This window comes from Antechinus flavipes, chromosome 2, assembly GCF_016432865.1.
Source record: "Antechinus flavipes isolate AdamAnt ecotype Samford, QLD, Australia chromosome 2, AdamAnt_v2, whole genome shotgun sequence".
NCBI classification, from domain to species: Eukaryota; Metazoa; Chordata; class Mammalia; order Dasyuromorphia; family Dasyuridae; genus Antechinus; species Antechinus flavipes.
The window spans coordinates 281,116,645-281,136,658 of NC_067399.1; the positions used below are offsets into that span (position 1 = coordinate 281,116,645).

Consider the following 20,014-nt stretch of genomic DNA (forward strand, 5'->3'; position numbering starts at 1 on the left):
TCAAGAATAAGTGCATATCTTCCAATAAATTTTCCATAAAAGGTTTATCCAATGTATTGGAATTTTTCCTCTGATTGGTTGGATATCTTGAGAGATACTAAATAGTATTCAGCATATATACCCATTGACTATTGCTTTAGTATAGCTGGGTCCTAATGATGCAAATACTGAAGTGAGCTCATGTAGGGAAATCACACTATTCAAAGTTATGATTATTTCAGATATGGTAATTGGTTATAGCCCATTGGAAACATTTAGAGCAAATTCAAAAAATGCTACTTCTTTAGGGATTCACTATTCCCACTAATCAGGGCTTAGCTCTAAGGTTTTTTATGCTAGTTTAAATGATTAAATTGTCACTAGTATGATTAATATACTGCAATCTATTTATATTTTTGTATATCTTTTCAATGCCTTTTGAGTTATTTGAAATGATACCCTTTGTCTTTATAGCTTTGTCTTTAAAAATAATTGTACTGTGTCCCCAAAACTTATTTTCTCTATGACATAATTTTTTTTGTCAGCCAATCCTTATATAACCTTGCTCTCTTGAGTCATATTATTATGATATAGAAAAGGACAAAAGACTTAGGACCATTTAATCCATTAAAGCTCCCAGATACTTTCTGTCATCTCAAATTTTTACAGTTGTATGTTTGAACATTCATGTTATTCTTAGAAAAGTTAATCATAACTTGTGATGATGAGAGAGATCTCATCTAGAAAGAGGACTGTGGGACTGAATGTGGATCACAACATAGTATTTTCACCATTTTGTTGTTGTTTGCTTGCTTTTTTTTCTTTTGTAATTTTTTTTCTTTTTGATCTGATTTTTCTTGTGCAGCATGATAAATGTAGTAGAAATATGTTTAGAAGAATTGCACATGTTTAATCTATAATGGATTACTTGCTGTATAGGAGAGGGAAAAGGAGAAAATTTTAGCACACAAATTTTGCAAGGGGGAAAGTTGAAAACTATCTTTGTTTTTGAAACAATAAATAAATATTGTTTTTGAAAATTATCTTTATTTTGAAAATAAAGAGGTATTCTTAATTTTAAAAAAATTAATCATATTTTGGAACTTTGGAAAGCAGATAATGTAGTGATTACTATAGGTATTAAGGATCATTCCTATTGCCATTGCCATTGTTCCTGACTTTTGTGATATTTTTGGATCCTTCATGCAATGCAATGACTGTCTCTACCAGCTTAGAATCACCTGAAAATTTGGTAAATCTGTATGCCTATTTACAAGTCCATAATAACAGAATAGAACCAAAGATAAATTTTTGAGACATTCTACTTAACTTTCTTGCCAATCTGACATTGATCTATTAATCACTATTCATTGGTCTGAGTTAAGCAACCAGTCCAAAATTCACTTGTTGTCAATCAATAAACATTTTTTAAACACCTACTAGTACCAGCTATTATTCTAGGCCCTCAGGCCCATGAAGGATAAAAAAAATTCCCTTCTCAAAATGAGCTTATATATTTACTTATTACAAATAGATATATATAATATATAAATACAGATATATGCTAACATAGTGTATTTATTATAGTTAAAATAAAAGCTTTTTGAAAGGTAATCAGAGTATCACAAACTTTCTTATTTAAATGTTCCTAAAGAAAAATATTATTATTGTTTAGTCATTTCAATCATGTTCAACTCTGTGATTCCATTGGGTGTTTTCTTGGTAAAGATACAGGAATGGTTTGCCATTTCCTTCTTCAGTTCATTTTACAGCCAAAAGAACTGAGACAAATAAGGTTAAGAGACTTGCCCAGAATCACCAAGGAAAATACTAAAATGTAATGACTAAAATCTAGAAATAATACATATAAAAGATGGTTAGAATATGAATATCCTTACATCTTGTAAGTAAGAAGAGTAAAAGAATCTCAAATGCCTTATTGAAATCCATGTATACTTTGTCACTGGAATTCCCTTAAAGTACAACTGGTAATCCTATTTTTTTTTAAAAAAAAAGCTTAATCTGTATTTGGATTTTGACCTTAACAGGCCAATTGTTGTAGTTGTTTTTTTCCCAATAAAAAGCATTGTGAATAGAGTCAGACTCAAATAAAATATGAGTTCTTCATTTATGGAGAAAAAAGAAATTGGGAGTTACTTGATTTAGGGCTCTCTTTTGATAAATATACCAAGAAGTTATTACAACAGTTTTCTCTTTATCATCTGAGATTTTTTTAAAAAGCATTAAATTTGGATAAAATCATGCAAAGTACTTTGCATGATTTTAGTATATCTGGATTGAGTTACTTTAATTCTTTGCAGTTTTGCCAACAGCATCATTAGAGAAAATTGTAATGGCTCCAGGGTAGAAGATAGGAACAATGACTAATACCCATAGGAATCACTATCTCATTTACCCATTCTATAAAACTCCTAAAGACCAGTTCCAATCATTCACTTTAATCAACATGAAGACATATTTGTAGGTTACAAGAAGTATTATTATTGCTTTTATTTTATACTACCATCTAAAATCATTCAGAAAATTCCCTAAAGCTTTTTGTGGGATTTTTTTTCATTTTGGTAAAGCCTGCTCAGGGTTTTGTGGGACCCCTTTTCAGGGTATTTTCACTGTGTTTGGTTCATTTATTTTTATAAATGTATGTCTATGATTTTCTTTTTAGAGCAATTATGGTATTTGATAATGTCTATTATTTCACAGTTAATTTGAAACACTATTAAGCTTCTTCACATAAATGTTTAACTGATGTATTGACTTGTTGAAATACTTTAAACTGGAAATCAAATATCCATAATATGGGAATAGACAAAAATATTATATATTAGTCTGCACTCTGCTGCCCCAACAGAGATTTCCTATTTATTATGAAATAGGAATGATATAACTCTAAACTAAAAATTTAATTTTCAAGTTAAAGAGTTATATGTGGAAAGAGCAATAAATTGAGGCAGAAGACATGAGTACTAGTATTAATACAGCCATTTATTAACTAACTTTGGATATGTTGCCTAACCTTTCTAAACTTATTTTGTAACCTTTTAAAAATGAGGACATTAATACCAGGCTTGCCTAACTCAATTCATTGATGTGAGGATTAATGAGAAAATAGATGAAAGTACTTTATTAACTGTAAAACACCAAACAAATGTAAGTTATTATGATTTCAAAAGCTGATTGGCCATTATACTCAATTCCCAACTTAATAAAAATGACTTCTTAGATCCCATGGCATTTGTTTGATGGATCATTTCAAAAATACAGTAACGTGGGGTTATCCAGATAATAAATAATTGCAAAGTCTCAATGGGAAGGGAAAGATTATTTCAGGATTTCAGTCCTCAATATTTTAGTATTTACCTTTTAGCAATACCTAAACAATAAATTTGGTGATGCTGCTTGCTATTAGTTGCCCAAATTATTTTTTTTAATTTTAACAACAAAATATGGCCCATGACCAAGAATTCCACTGAATGAGCTTTTTTGGTATTATGGGTGAGAAAGAAAGGGACTTTTTTGGAAGTTGATGGGCAGCAAGCAGTAGCAGCATGTGAAATTCGAGTTGTGTGGATGTCAAGAAAAAACCTACCCAGCAAGTCTGAACTTGCCCTTGAAATAGTTTGGCTGTATGCCGAGGCCAGCTCCACTGCCTTCTTTGGCTGGTAATGGATCATTTCTCCTGAATTGAGCCTTTAGAGTAATGAGTTTGGTTATGGAATACAAGGAACATATGATTAAGTAATTAGTTTTCCTTTCTTTCTGAAGGGTCATCGTTAAAAAGTAGTGCCTTTCAACCAATAGAATTTCAGCTCTACATACAGCATTGCCAGAAAGTAACTTCATAAAAATCTCAATGTGCTTTAGCACATTTAGTTGACAAAGTGTGTTCAACCCTTTTTAAATTTTGCCTTTCTTTCCCTTCCAAGACTGTTGGATTTGCATGTCCCACTGTTCTTCCTTTTTTGCAAGCTCTCCACTCTATCCCCATCCTTTTCCATCCACTGATTCTTGTCTTTTTTCATTCCCTGATCTGGATTTTATGTGTATATGGAGGCAGTCGTACACTGACTCTTCATTTTTCCCTTCCTAAAAGGGAAACAAAACAAATTTAAAACTGATTTTTCTTGAATACTTCTCTCTAAACAAAATTCAAATAGAAGACATATGGTATACATACATAGATACATATATAAGCACACACATGTGTGCAATAAACATATCTATATTGCTCTATCTAGCTATATCTATTTTAACTTAGGTCTGCCTGACTTAGGTCCAGATCTCTGTCCATTGTACTACCAACTGCCTCTAAGAGGAAAGAGAATTCAGGGATGCTGGTGATATCATAGTGCACCAAGCCTGGAGTCAGGAAGACTCAACTTCCTCAGTTGAATCTGGTCCCAGACATTTTTAGCTGTATGATCCTGGGTAGGTAATTTAACCATTTTGCCTTATTTTCCTCATCTGTAAAATGAATGAGAGAAAAAAATAGCAAACTATCCAGTGTCTTTGCTAAGAAAATCCCAAATGAAATTATGAAGAGTGATTTGAATAATAATAATAACTGAAGGAGGATTTGATTCCATTAAGGGACTTGAATTTAGGAAATAGAGTTATAAAATTAAAGGCCATGGATGAATTCTCTTCTCAGCTTTATAACCAGTACAGGCAGGGGTAGCTATGAATACACAGTCAAGAGCAAATGTTATTAAGAAATGTAATGAATCCAGAAGAGAAGAAGGAAAGATCCATATGAACTAACACAATGAGAAGTAAACATAGTCAAACAATATATATATACAATACCTGCAACAATGTACATGAAAAAATATATGAAAAAAATCAAAAGTCAAAATTTCAAAATTATATAGAAAGAGTATGGCTAGAGGAAAGAGTTATGAGAAAATAGCATTACCTCATCACTTTGCTGAGATGTTAGATTTACAAGTGTGATTCATTACAAATATTTTTAGAATATTTTCATGTACTAATGAGTTATGTTGACTTTTTTATCTTTTAAAATTTGTTTTAATAATGCTATTTGTTGGGGCAGCTAGATGGCACAATGGATAGAGCACTGGCGATGAAGTCAGGAAGACCTGAATTCAAATGCAACCTCAGACACTTAAGACTTCCTAGCTGTGTGACCCTGGGCAAGTCAATTAACCCCAATTGTCTCAGAAAAAAAAAGAATGCTATTTGTTATACAGGTTAGCTCTTGTGGTAGAGAAGAAAGAAAGAGATACTGGGGGAAATTGAAGTGATGTGAAAAAAGAGTAGAATATCACTTTTATATGTCTAACAACCCAAAATTATTTCTTCAAAAAGTTTATCTACACATTTAAATTTTTCTTTCTCTGTTTGGCATCCTTTTTTTGGCATAGGATGTCTTTTTTTTGGTTTATCAGGAAGCAAAATATTTCACTCAGTGCTTCATCATTACTTCGAATCAGGATTATGCCGGGTGATAAGTGTTTCTGCCCAATCTTCCAAAGTATCAATTTCCTTATGCATCATCTCTCATATGTAGTGCCTTTGATTTATAACACCCTAGGCACTAAAATGTTAATTGCTCAGAAACATTTAAACTTCTGCCTATATTTATGTAAAATAAATGTTGTTGTTTTTCTGTAGTCCTACAATTTTAGGAGGCAAATCTAGCAATTCCTTGAAAAAATTAAGAGTCAAATGCATCTAACCAGTGTATAATCAACTCTGTCTAGACCTTAATCTAAAACTACAGCAGAAATTAGGATTCCAGGGCAAGAGAAGAACCTAAAAAGTTTTATTGACTTCAACGAATCTGCAAAATACCAATCTAGTATATGAAACAGAAAATATTAACTGTGGTTACCAAAGCTACTTCCAATAACAAGGCCTTCAACAGTCAATTCTATTCATTCCCTCAGCAAATTATTTGTTGTTAGTAAGAAGACCTTTAGTCTATCACAAAGAAGCAAAGAAACTGAACTTTCTTTTTTCTTCTTTTGAATACCGTGGAATGAGAAATGAGACCTAGCTGAACCAGTAACTCAGTAAGTTATTCCCAGGAACTATTAGGAATGTAGAAGAAGAAAAAAAGTGTTATAAAGTAAGAAAAAGCAATCTGGGGGGAGAGGGAAGGAAGTATAACAACAACAAATACCATGATAGCAGTCAACGTGTTTCAGACTGAAATAATCAAGTATTCAGTGATTTTCTAATGATTTGAAAGAATCTAAGGCATTCCCAAAGGCCTCAATTACTCCAAAGGAACAGGTTGCTATTGCTGTGTTTGTTCTTTGAGATTTGGCCTCCCTAACTCTTCCAAAGGCCATGAACCTGCGCCTACTCCTAAACAGCAGAAAAGCTTTAATGCTCTTTCTCACCAGGCTGCATAAGGAAGGTATTCCTCCCTCTCTTGGAAGCCTGAGCTCACCATATTAATTCTGAACTTTATGCTAACACCAGAAGGACTTTCAGAAACTAACTACTGCTCAGAACTCTCCAAATCAAGGGATTTTACTAGCCTTAGCATCCCCAGCAACAAAGATAATAGGCATGTATCACCTACATAACCTCAGGGAACAGTTTATACAATCAGAATCTCTCTTTTACCCCTTTCCTAGTCTCTATTCCCACTTTTTCCTATTCTCTGATTTCTAACTTTCCTTCCTTTTTGGTTGGCCCTTCTACTTAAACAAACTATTTTACTCCATCCTATATATAGCATCCTATATATTGCAATGAAATAAATATGTGCTCCTTGCTCATTTTTCAGTCTACAATTATTGTGCTGGTTGAGATTTTTTAATTACTAATAAAAGTTAAGTAGTATATATCATACCTAGATTATGGTGGTCATGACAATAGGATTCCAGTTTTAAAATGTAAATAGCTACTACTACTACTATTACTACTACTGCATATCTAATTCTTTAAAGTTGGAAGACTACTTTACACATATTAATTCCCTATGATATAGACATTACTTCTCTCAATCTCGTTTCCTCATTCATGAAATGAGCAAAATAGCACCTACTTTTCAGGGCTGCTGAGCATATTCATGAGAATCAAGTATTTGTGAGAATCAAATAAGAAATTATAAGTAAATATATTATTGTCATATATGTTACCTATCTCAAGTATTTTTCAAATTTTACACTTATATAAATGCTATGATTACATGAGGATAACATTATCCTCATTTCATGAGTAAGAAAACTTAGACTTAGAAACATTAAATTATAGGCCTATGATTAGATAGTCATCATCCAGACTAAAATTGGAATTTAGATCTTGACTACAATTCCAGTATTCTCTGCCACATAAAGATTTAAAACTAATTATGTATATAAGCAAGCCTATACAAAAATGTAGCATTATAATAACTTTTAAGAAGTTAAAAGTCACTTCAAATTAACCTTTTCTGTTAACTGCCAATCTAGAATATTCCTTAAAGTATAGCAGAAGTCATATAATCCATAGGTATATTTCTAAAAGCAAGATTCAGTGTCTATTTCCTGTAAAAATGTAGATAGCTGTTTTTAAAAATGTGCAGCTTGCCCTTTGATTTTTTTTTTCATTCAGTATCAACAATAGTAAGTTTCTGGCCAAAGTAATGTGATAATCAATCAACAAGCATTTATTAAGTATCTACTATGTGCTAGACATTTCAGGTACAGTTAGGGTTATATAATCAGGGGAGTATTTTTTCCCATTGGACACATCTGCTATTAGCAATAGGGTAGTTCAAGTCAACCTACCTGTCCAAGAGTGGATTATGGGCAGAGTTGAAAACTGCTTAGAAAATGGAGACATGTTTGCTTGGCCCCTGAAGGCATTTTCCCTTTCTTCTTCCTCTTTAATGCCCTTCAAGTTTTAGAAAGGAACCTAAGCATCTGTTCATCTTATCCCACAATAGAAAGAGGTCTGGATTTGAAGTCAGAGAACTTGGGTCAAATCACTTTATCATTTACTTCCTCTGTGCTTTTGAGCAAGTCAGAACCAATCTGTTCCTCAATTTTCTTACCTGTCAAATGAGGAGATTAGAATGCTGCCCAACTCTTGACAGAGAAATAAACTACATTTTCATACATGGCTAATGTAGGCCTTTCTTTTACTTGACTATACTTATGTGATACAATGCCCCTTCCTTTCTTCTTCAGTGGGTAGGGGAAGGAGGAAGAATGCTTAATAATTTTTTAAAAAATTATTTTTATTTTAATTATGGGATTCAACTAGATGATTTCTAAGGCTCCTTCTATAGTCCTATGATTATTTGATCTCATATAACCAACACTTCAAATCCTTATCTTCCTGTAGAAAATGGGCAGTTCAGGTTTATTCCCTGTAGATTTTCTTTCTTCTTCTTCTTTTTTTTTTTATAACTTTTTATTGATAGAATGCATGCCAGGGTAATTTTTTACAGCATTATTCCTTGCATTCACTTCTGTTCCGATTTTTCCCCTCCCTCTCTCCACCCCCTCCCCCAGATGGCAAGCAGTCCTTTACATGTTGTATAGGTTACAGTATATCCTAGATACAATATATGTGTGCAGAACCGAACAGTTTTCTTGTTGCACAGGGTTCCCTGTAGATTTTCAAGCCTCCTCACCCAGCATGCAAAGTCATATTTCTCATCTTGGATCTCTTGTAACACTTTGTACCTTTCCTACACTTGTATCAGGTATCATTCTTTATATATATATATGTGTGTGTGTGTATATACACACACACACACACACACACACACACACACACACACACACACACCTATAGTCTTCCTTACTAGACGATATGCTCCCTGAGAGCAAAAACATTTTCATTTATCTCTATATCTCTTACAGGACACAGCATTATGTACCTCAAAAGCAACTTAACAACTAACTGTTCATTCAACTGAATAGGCCAGAGCCTTTCCAGAGAGTCTTATATCAGAAAATCAGATGAAAATCTAATTGTTGGCATCTGTGTTTGCAAACTGGTTTAGGCAGTATAAGCCTACATATTAGAATCGCCACTACTTTTGACTTCACTCCGTGAAAATAATATAAATAAAATGGGGGAAAAAAATACCTTGACTAAACAGGAATGGCTTGCTTTTCATATAGACACAATTATGGTATTACCACTGTCATATTTAGGTGCCCCTAATGTTGGGAATGGCTTCTGTTTTGTTTCCTACCTCTCCAAAGAATCAGCCTTGACTGTGTGAAACTCTATTACCTTTTGTCAGCATTACTACCTTACAGTAAAACATTTGCCCCTTTCTCATTTCATTTTTTCTGAGTATTTTTAGCAAAAATTATGTAGGCTTTTTAGTTTTTTATCAAGGATCACCGTTCAAAAATCCAGATTATTTTCTTTTGACTTAAAAAAAAATTCTCAGTCATTACCCATTTCTCACCTCTGCAACAGGCGGTCTGTTCTATACTTACATGCATATGCATAGAAGCTATACACACATGCAGACAATATGCAGTATTCAATATCAGAAACATGGAGGATATCTTTGAATTCAGGGATAAATTTAAGTGCACAGTGATGCATAGAGAGAGGGTGTAATATTTTATGTACTTGATAAATATTTCATTCTTACCATAAAGAAAGCTTTTTATCAACTTTGATTGTTTTTTTATTACCTTAAAGTATTGCAGTTGTTTCTCAGTATTCATTGTTCCTTCTTTTTCTTGTCTCAGGCAGGAATTGAAGATGAAAAGCTCTGTATCTCTCAGCCACCTCTTCAGCTCTTTGATCCTGCCCTCCAGCTGCCTTACCAGGCTGCCGCTTTCAGGAGAGAGCAGGTCACGTGGACCTAACCCACTGTGCCCTACCATTGTGTCCTGGATCTTCTCTCCTAGGGTTTTCTAATGCATCAGATAAAGAAACCATAGATTAGCTTTATGTACCAGAATACATCACAGGTTAGTTAGCAACAAGAGCCACCTGTAAGACATCCAAATGAATTTTTCCAGTTTCTATTGACATTCAGTCAATTTCAGTTTTGTTATAGCACTTGAGGCTTTCACACTAAGATGGTGGGTGTTGTCTTGGCTACATATGTGGATTAAGAAGACTATATTCACTTATATTTTCTTTCCACATGAAGAAAACTTGGCCCAAAAGTCCACCTCCCGGTCACTGATAAGAATTCATTAAGATTCTCAGGACAGAGTTTACAGACAGAGAACCTCTGCATAAAATTTTCAGGAGCTAGAAGTCTAAGTTTAATCGATATACTAAAGAGGCCAAGGATAGATTGTGCATGGAGAATTAAATTCCTTTTCTGTATTGTGAAAAGCAATCCCCTAAAGCTCACAGCTAAGGTGAGCTCAGAATAGGCTGGGCCTCCTCAAAGCTATTCTAGATTTTACCTGATTTGTAAATTGCTAATTCCACTATCCCATCTACAAACTCTCATCCGAAACATTAGATTCTCTTGATTGTAAAATAATAACAACAACAATAATAATAAATACCCAATTCACTATACTGGTATTTTGTTAAGCTTAAATACTCTGTCATGAAGGTGTTTTTTGAATGGAAATGGGATGCTTTTCTGCTGAAAACACAGAGTTTGGAAAATCAATAGGATTTGATTTATAATGATAAATTAAACCTGCAAAAATAAGCTTTAAAACACAAATAAAATTAAATCAACAGACATTCATCTGCTGTGTAGTGTTCTGTAAATAGCATCTTTAGGAGATCATAACAGCAACATCGGCTTTCCTGGCAACACCCTTCCATTTTCATGGTGCAAATATTGATAATTTGAAGACCCTCAGTGGAATCCAGATTTAGCTATTGTTTTTATGCTGTAACAAAAGTGGCAGCAGGAGGTGAAATCAATGCCCTTGGAGGGTAGGGTCACAAAAAAGAATTTATTGCCACTTTTTTGTTCTGGAACAGTTTGCAATCATAAATTCTTCATAAACAGAATACTTCAGAGAATGGTCCGTCTTCATAAATATACGACAGAGGACATCAATTTCATTTAATTCACAATTTGTGTCAGCACAGCAGATGCCAATGCCTGCCTTGATAGGGTTGTTTAATATGCAATTGAGACAGAGTAATATGCAGCACAGGGGACAAAATTTCACAGATTAAACTGTACGCACCACTGACATTTCATTCTAATGTATTTCCATTCCACACTGTTCACCTTAGATGAAAGTAATATTAAAAACCATATCCCTCTATTTTACTATTGTTAGAAGTTAAAATCCTTGTCTTTAATTTTTTTCATGCCAATTAAAATGTAATCATGCCAATTAAAACAGTATGCCTACTGTTGTTAGTTTCTGCATAGGTTCTTTTTTATTATTAAATTCCCCCCTCCAAAATTCCTTCCATCAAACACTACTTATTATACATGAGAAACTAACCACTTCTTTTTAAAAATCTATCATAAAAATGCTTAAGGGGTAGCTAAATATTCTATTTTATTTAAGGATCAAGTTGTGAATTTTAAAAATTTGTTAAGAAAGATGTACTTAACATTTCCATTTATATTATAACTGCTTTTAAAAGATTATTTATTGGAGGTTCATCCAATAGCTATCACATTGTATTATAGTCTAATAACTGAAATGAGTGCATTATTATGCTCCCAATCAAACTAATAAAACATATAAAGTCACTTTTCTTGTCTGATTTTTCATGAACTACCTTTTTTAAAATTCCATAACACATTTGCTTTATTAGAATCCAGAATGTGCAAAAATTAGTGGAATATGATTAGTGGATTCATGGTATTGCTGAATGAAATACTGTCAATTACTTCTGAAAAGTATTGAACCAATGGGTAACAGGAAAAACTTTTAACATTTCAAGTCACCTTGCATATTTGCAGATTCAATTGAATTTGGATGAGCAAACAAAGATGTGAAATTGCCATTATATTAGTACACAGGCTAAACATGGCATAAACCAAAGCCTGTGATTTCATCATTACATGGACAGCTTTTTATTTCCTACAGTTTTAGGATTTTTTTTTTTAAAGGAAAAGGGAAGCAAGCAAAATTATACTCCCCAAATGAATGTCATCAATATGAAACAGCTATAGTTAATTATTTTAAATAATTTACCAATTTATCTTACCATTAATTTATGTGAAGGTATTTTAAAAGCAAAATAGATTAAAAATATAACTTAACCTCTTTCTCAGCTGTTTTTCAAAATAAGACAATATTGCCTCCTACAAGTGCTACTACAGATATTTGAGTAACAGTTACTATATTGCTTTTTTTTTCCTCCAGATTTCCGTATCTCAATTTTTGGCTGAGACCCAGCACCTCATTGTGTGAAATGAATTACATGAAACTTTTTAGGAAACGTTTGTTAAAAGTAAGCTATAATCTGGGACACAAAAGAAAGGTTTCTTTAATTCTGTGATTCAGATTTTCAGATTTGGGCCCAATTTACATCTTTGTTTTGGAACCCTGAGAATGACTTGAAATCTGTAGTGACAACCCTACTTTTCATCTTAAGGGTACAGTAAATAGTTAAACGGTAGATGTCTCTAACATGTACCTTCAGAATAAATTCTATTAACATTCACTCAAGCATGACAGTCAGTGTATATCAGATATACTGTATTATAGTTGACTTGGTGCATACCCATAATACATGGCATATTTTACTTACTTTTTATGTATTAAAGAACTAAAATTATTAAAGTCAGAGAGGAGACAGGCTTAGAATAAAAAAAATCAACAGGAGAGGAAAAGCAGGGTTCTCCCCCCTCATAATAGCATAAGTAGCTTGTTTGAAATGTAGGTAGTGAATTGAAAGGGAGAGATATTTGTGCCTCAAATTAGAAATCAGACAGATAGAGTACTTCACTATACCAAAAAAAAAAAAAATGTACACATAACCTACAAACAGTAATAAAAATGCAAATACCCCAAGCAGTTCCCATTTTTCATTAATTGAATCCACTTTTTCAAGGAGATCGTTTGGTAGTAAAGCACCACCTTTCTTCAAATCTTCAACCTTCCTAAGCAGCGCCATCTTTTTCGGATGCCTGATTGACATTTCTACACTGTAGCGCTAAAACAAAAAGAGAGAATTATCATTAAAAGTGTTGTTTTTTTTATCAAAATCTTACCATAATTATTATATTGCACATTCTTATGAGGAGCCAATAATTTTGTGTTTTCATCCTTAAAATATTGTTATTTTATATTTTTGTTCCCAAAGTCAGTTTTAATAAGTGCTAGGCAAATATATTTTAAATTGGATAAATGCTGTTCAGTTATCACAATCAAACACATATCTTATATATATTTTAAATATAACAAATACATGAAAAGAATAAAAGATTTAGGGCTGGAATTGTCCATAAAGTAGTTTCCTCTAGATTACCTGTAGAGTAAGTAAGAGTCAGGATTTGAATATAGGGTCTTTGAATCCAAGCCCAAGTGTTCTTTTCACTATAATATACTGTTGTAGTAAAGAGAGTTTTATGTATTCTGGAGAATGGAAGGTCTGGATTCAAATCTTGTATCATATGTTAAGTTTAACCTCCGACAGGCCTCAAGAGCATTTAAATTTGTAGTGTTGATTACTTATTTGCATAGAGTTAAGGAAGTTTATTGGCCATATCAAGGGTTTAATTTATTTAAAAAAAATAAGTATAAATGCATATAAAAACACAAATATATAGTCATACTAACAATAAGCTTTTATTAAAGACCTACTATGTGTAAAAGATATATCCCTGAGATACTGTTTTTAATAGGCTCAGTTTTCCATTGTAGGCCACACTAGTAAGTGCAAATTAAAATTATAATTAAAAATAATAGATTGTAAAACTGTGATTTTATTAACAATTTATAGAAAAATTTTGGTGATTAAACTTCCAGAACTAAGTATTTCTCATATAGCTCCAGCCTCATTGTCCAAACAAAAATTTCCATGAAGATCATACGATTCAATATCTTCTTTACCTGACTTTTATATATAATGTCTTGTCTTCATAAGCTGGGATAGAAGTAAGGAGAAGGGAAGGGGAAGTAGAATGGAAATCAGTAATTTCAAAGAAAAATAGCATGGTTCTTCCCTTCTCCCCCCAAATTGCTATAAAATGTCTCAAAAAATCATAGTTGGCTACAGTACCACTTTACCCCCCAAATGTTGGTTGTACAACTGATATACTGCCAAGTGAGTCTCTTTAGAAATATATTTTGCCAGAGGTAATGTAAGTACTGTATAATATGATAGTTACTATGGTGACTCCTCAGATATCACAACTCAAATAACTTCTTAGCTAGAAAGTCCTACAGAAGGCGCATATACAATAATTATGCCGAATTCCCCCCCACACACACACCAGTTTTCTATAAAAACAACTCTAAGCATACGGTATCTAGATTATGGGGGGAGGTGTAGAAAAAGAACTATTTACACATTTAGTGCCTACCTAAAATGAAAATATACACCCTAAACTTTGTTCATTCTTCACTTCCAAGTAGTTGATATTTTTTATCTTTAGTGAACTAAGAAGAAAACATTAGTGGACCCAAGAGGAAATGCTATGAACTGAACAAAGAAGTTAAACATTAAACCAAAAAATCCAAGAATCACAAAAACTTGGGTGCATTTATTCCAGAACATGACATGCTTTTTCCAGAAAAAAAAAAAAAATGACTGGAAAGAGCTTCAAAAAAATAAGAAAGGTGTGAATTGACTGTCAGCTAATCGAACTTTTAGCATTTGCATGCATATGTTTGCATACTCTTAGTTTCATATTTTAATCTTTCATTTACACTAAATATGCATATCATTTGTATTATGTAAACTTCACCAAATGTTAGTCATTTGTAGATCATAGAACAAAATGTTTTAAATGAGATTTTAAGCATTTCGTATTATTTATGAATGTTTATCAGGGTGTCAGAGTACCCCAAATTACATGAATATGCATAATAAAAAAAATGAAGACTTGGCTTAGGCTTTTCATTAACTTGGTGGGTGATTCACAGAAAATCTAGTTCATGACTTCTAAAAGGAGATGATTGAAACAACTGCTTGACTCCAGCACTATGTAACTAAATTGTCCACCCATTTTTATTGGCTATAAATGTTCAACAAGTATTGCATAAAAAGCCAGCTAGCTTCTCCATTCAGCCAGAATGCTGATTGGAGGAGATGAAAATCTGCTTTATGTAATCAGATTTCTATCTAAAGATGATGTCGATTGAAGAGATTTGCATAATTAATTCTGCAAGCCTACATAATATGGGGGTTGGTGGAGGGTCTGTTAGTCAGGCACAGAAATTCTGTTTAGGTTACTCTTTCCCTGATGCCAAGTGAATTAACAGACAGAGGGAGTCCTCTAGCTGTGTAAAAATGGAGCAGACTGGACCAATAGTATCTACATTTATCTGTGAATAAGTAATGTTATCTCCTGCTCTTCTAATAGTCCCCTTCCCAAAATTCTAATGCTTATTTTTAATATATGAATTCAATAAAAAGAAAAATAGATCAGTATCATTCATAATAATGATAAATATTACAAATTTTTAAAGAAATGTTTACCTTGAAACACACTAAAATAATTTTTTTCATGTAGTACAGCATAAATAGCCACTAGTACAACCAATATCAAAGATGATTATATATGAAGAAATAAACTTGTTTTGATGTATCCTTTCTGTCTCATGTCACTGTATAACCTATTATAAATAACTTGGTGAAAGGTGTTGATTGATAGACAATGCCTTCGAACTATAAAAAGTGAAGGGATCCAGTTAATTGTCAGATGTATTGGTATGTGAATGAAAAGCACTAGCCTGTCACTTATAAACTTAAAGTGAAATATTTATTTTAATTTTGAAGAGCTCTGAACCTCAAATCAAGTTATGATTTATTTCCTAAGGTTCTAGATGCTTTGGGTAGGTTGTTAGGTTTTATTTTTATATGGATAGGTATGGGGGTGGGGTAAGAGTGGAGTGTGAGTTGCTGCTGCTGTTGCTGTTGTTGTTTTAGCATTTACTTCTGTCTCCAAGATTTCTAAAAAAGTATTCACAGAAGGAAATTAGCTTATCAGATGTATTAATCTGGATCGTGCTATCTCTAGTAGGAATATTTTATCCGGTGGAGAGAAGATAATTTAATCTTCATATTCATTCTTTCCATGGCAGTAAGTGAGCAAAGGCTGCCCCCATTGTGTCCTGTAGTCTAGGGATATAATGTAGATGACTATTCAATGGCCAAAAATGAGATTAACAAAGTTAAAGTCAGATGACTGGTCTCAACTACTACAGTAAATAAAACACATAATGTTTAATTTTGTCCTAGCACCTGCTATTTAGCCTTCTCTGCCCAACCAGAAATAGAAAAATCAAAAAAGGCCAACTGAAAGAAGAGTATTTATATTATTTAAATATGTTTGCAGTACCACTTCCTTATTTTGCTCATGAATCTACTAACAGAATTGGAAAAGATCTAAATTAAAGTGAAAGGATATTCTTCCTCATACCTCCTGTTCTCTGCCAAAAAAGAAAAATAATCAGAAGGGAAACAAAAACTCAGACCAACTAATTGCAAAAAATGTGAACTGAAGAAGTTTGGCCAGTTCTCAGTCATTCAGCAACTATGCTTTGCAAGCATAAGGGCTATCAGGGAATTCCAAAACAAAGAAAGCAAAAAAGCAGGATTTTCTGAAAGAAATATTTTAAGAAATGCAAGAAGACTTGATTGAGATAACTTTTTTTTGACACTTATGTTAAAGGCTGCTTTTTTCTAAAAACCTTTTTTTTCCTTTCTTTTTTTTTCTTTCTTTCTTTTTTTTTTTTTTTTGTATGTGTGTGTGTGTGTGTGAAAAATCACACCCGAAAATTCTGCCCAAATGGAGACTGGAACAATGCCTTGAAACAGTGTTAATTGTCACCATGGAAACCAGAAGAATAAGCCATTTTGAAACTGGTATAGAAGGCACACATTGAGCAACTCAAGCATTTTTCTGCCTCCCTCAATGTTAAAGAACAACAAGATGCCTAGTCACTGAGAGGTCAGAGAAAGAAATCATCATGAAAGGTTTGTACATGCTCACTATCTAGTAATTTAAACACACACACACACACACACACACACACACACACACACAACAGCAACAACAACAATTGTATACAGTTAATGTCATAAGATTCTCTATCCAGAATAACCTTTCTGAAATAGAAAGATCATCAAAAGATGGTCAGGATTGGAGTATGGATTCTACTCTATAGCAAAACTTCAGGGCCATATTATGTGAACCTTGCCCCCAAAGCTCCCTGGGAATTCTGCCGTTGTAATAAAACTTCAGAAGAGGAAAGAGAAAAGGCTGCATGATGGAATTCAAAAATAATGCTCTAAAAGCACACAGAGAGATTAAGACATCCATTGTAAGACTTTTGTATGGTGCTTCTGTTGGTTATACTGAAAAGAGACTAGACATTGCTGAACACAGAGCGAAGCTATGGCTACAAGAGACAGAAGGATTGAGAGTTTTCTTGATTATTAGAACAGGGTTATGTGTTGTCTGGCTTGGGGAATCTGATTCTGACCCCTCTGCTTTTAACCAGAAGAACACATCACTTTACATCGTGAATAATTAAAATAAGCTATATATTCAGCATTTAAGTAAAATGATCCAAATGTAACTTTAAATATAAGATCAAGTTAAAAAAAAAAAAGGAAAAAGACAAGATGTCCTTGTTAGAATAAGTCTACGTATACCTAATCATGTCTGTCATTCCATACTCCAACATATAGACACTAACTATATATAAGCTTGGCTTGTGTACAAGAATATACATGCCATATAGATTTTTTTGGAAATCCATTTCCAGTTTATCTATTAACAAATATGTTGTAAAAACAAAACATCTAAGTTTTGGTCGAATCAGGAAATATATGTACAAAGATATTACACAGAAATATGGATATTTGTCTGGCTATCAGCTATCTGTACACTCTTACATTGTGCTTTCTGGCTAGTGTTTGCCCTCTTCATGCAAGGCTTCATGGTGGCCCCTTAGGAAGCCCATGCCTAATGCCATTCAGTGAGGAACAAAGAGTCTTTTTATACAAAAGTCCAGGGTCCAAAGCTCAGCTGTATACAAGCAGAGTGCAGGAATCTGCTAGAGGCCAGTCTACCCTTCACAACACTTCTGTGGTTTCTACCTTTTTATTTTTCTTTCTTTCTTTTTTTTTCAATAACACCAATGCTAGGCATTTTATAATCTATGTTAATGTTTCAGATGCTGCCTTTATAACTAAAACTTCGGGAAGACATTCAGAATGGAGGAAGGGTATTCGAACTAGACAAATAAGAGTCGTTATATCTTACAAAGTTCTTGTATTTTGCCATTAGCAATTTATGGCAAATAATTGCACAGGGAAATTATAAAGACTCCTACAATTGTCCTTGTAAATTAATAATAGGCTTTCTTGATTGGGATAAATTTGCTGCTGAGCCTTTGGAAAAATTAAAAAGTGCAATGTCATTTAAAATTGCCAGAACTCGTACAGCAAATTACATCTGAGGTTAAGAATTGAGTTTTTTTCCTCTTCCAGCTTATTCCATTTGCATGATCTGGAAATCATATTACATTGGCCATGTATTGTTAATTGGACATAGATTGCATTATCTTTAATATAAATCAAACTACAAATATTAAAATGAATTGCAAATTCTCTAATAGAAGATCATAAAACAATCTTTTTTAAAGTATCTCCCATTAATAATTTAATTCCAATTATATCACTCAGAAAACTCAAGCAGGAGACCTGGCAACTTATTTCCATGGTCTCTTCTTTTTCATAACAAATACCTAGGCCTGTGATGTTATTTTTAAACCTATCCAGAGCAGAATTTCTACATTAAAAATAACCACCACCCCCCAAAAAAGGAAAAAAAAAAAACAACCTCTCAACTTGTAATGACCTTTTTTTTTTTTTTTTTACAGAAGCCACTGAAATAAGTCCTTTGAAGAAAAAATTCCCTAAGTTGAAGAACTAAATGTTGAACATGCAATGGAAAAAAAAAAAAAAAGGCAATTGATCCTCAGCATTCTGCTTATTTAAAGAAAAGGGGAATCTAGCCATTTAAAGTTTCCTTTAAATTTAATATCTTTTTTGAAGGCTTTGCATGCCCTTTAATGAGTTTATATTAAATATTTAATACTGTTTAGGGCATATCCACTACTACCAAAAACAGCTATATTCCCAGCAGTCCCACTGTTTCAGGCAGAGGGCTTGATTGATCCTCCTAGCCTGAATTGAGTAGAATGAAAAGAAGCAGTAGGAAAATAGCTGCAATCATTTAATGCAGATGACCTCTGACAGGCTCACAGCTCTTCTATCTGAACAGAAATTTGCATGGGGTCTCTGTGCAGAGGAACAATGTAACCTAAATGGTAGACAATCTTTATTCTAATGAAGTGGGTGTCAAGGTCAATGTAAAACTGCAATGATAAATGGTGCACCACTAGGCAAGAGAAGTTGCAGAGGCATTGTAGTGCTTTCACATTAATTGAAGACTGAAATGCACCAAGTGAAAAGCACAAGGCTCTCTTTTCACTATAATGTGTTCATGTGCCAATGCTGAAATGATTTCTTCAAGATGGCTCGCCTGTTGACATGTATCTTGCTGCAAAAATAACACGAATTTTAGATCATGGTTCCCCCACAAACGGACAGTTTTAGAGTTTGATTTATCCCCAATACTGCATAGAAATTCAGAAATCTCTATAAAACATCCTAAAACATAAAGTCTCCAAGACAACTAGTCTAATTCGGAGTTTCTTTTTGGCGGGGAGAATGAGGGGAGTATTTAGTGGACTTCACTTTAATTAGTTTCAAAGAAGCAACTTCTTAGAGGACTCTTCATTAGGATGAACTAACTGTAAAGGGGGGAGGGAAGAAGAGGTAGAAGGAACAGTCATGTTTTAATATGATGATTTTTCTCATTTCTAAATGTTCTGGTTAGTTGATAGTTAAGATCTTCAGGTGTTTCTTGTGCTGAACGCAGTTTTAACTAGGA

General features: G+C 33.2%; 1 protein-coding gene and 1 long non-coding RNA gene across 2 annotated transcripts in view; one reads left to right on the plus strand and one right to left on the minus strand.

Moving 5' to 3' along the window:
• AKAP6 (A-kinase anchoring protein 6) overlaps positions 1-20,014 on the minus strand; it is a 560,338-nt gene that overhangs the window by 86,815 nt on the left and 453,509 nt on the right. Inside the window, 2 exon segments of the mRNA XM_051977277.1 lie at positions 9,621-9,845; positions 12,889-13,035. Of these exon segments, the coding sequence (XP_051833237.1) occupies positions 9,621-9,845; positions 12,889-13,035 (372 nt within the window).
• On the plus strand, positions 15,133-19,051 carry LOC127549350 (uncharacterized). Its single transcript, XR_007950553.1, has 2 exons — positions 15,133-17,025; positions 18,939-19,051. It is a non-coding gene; the product is annotated as an uncharacterized LOC127549350 (long non-coding RNA).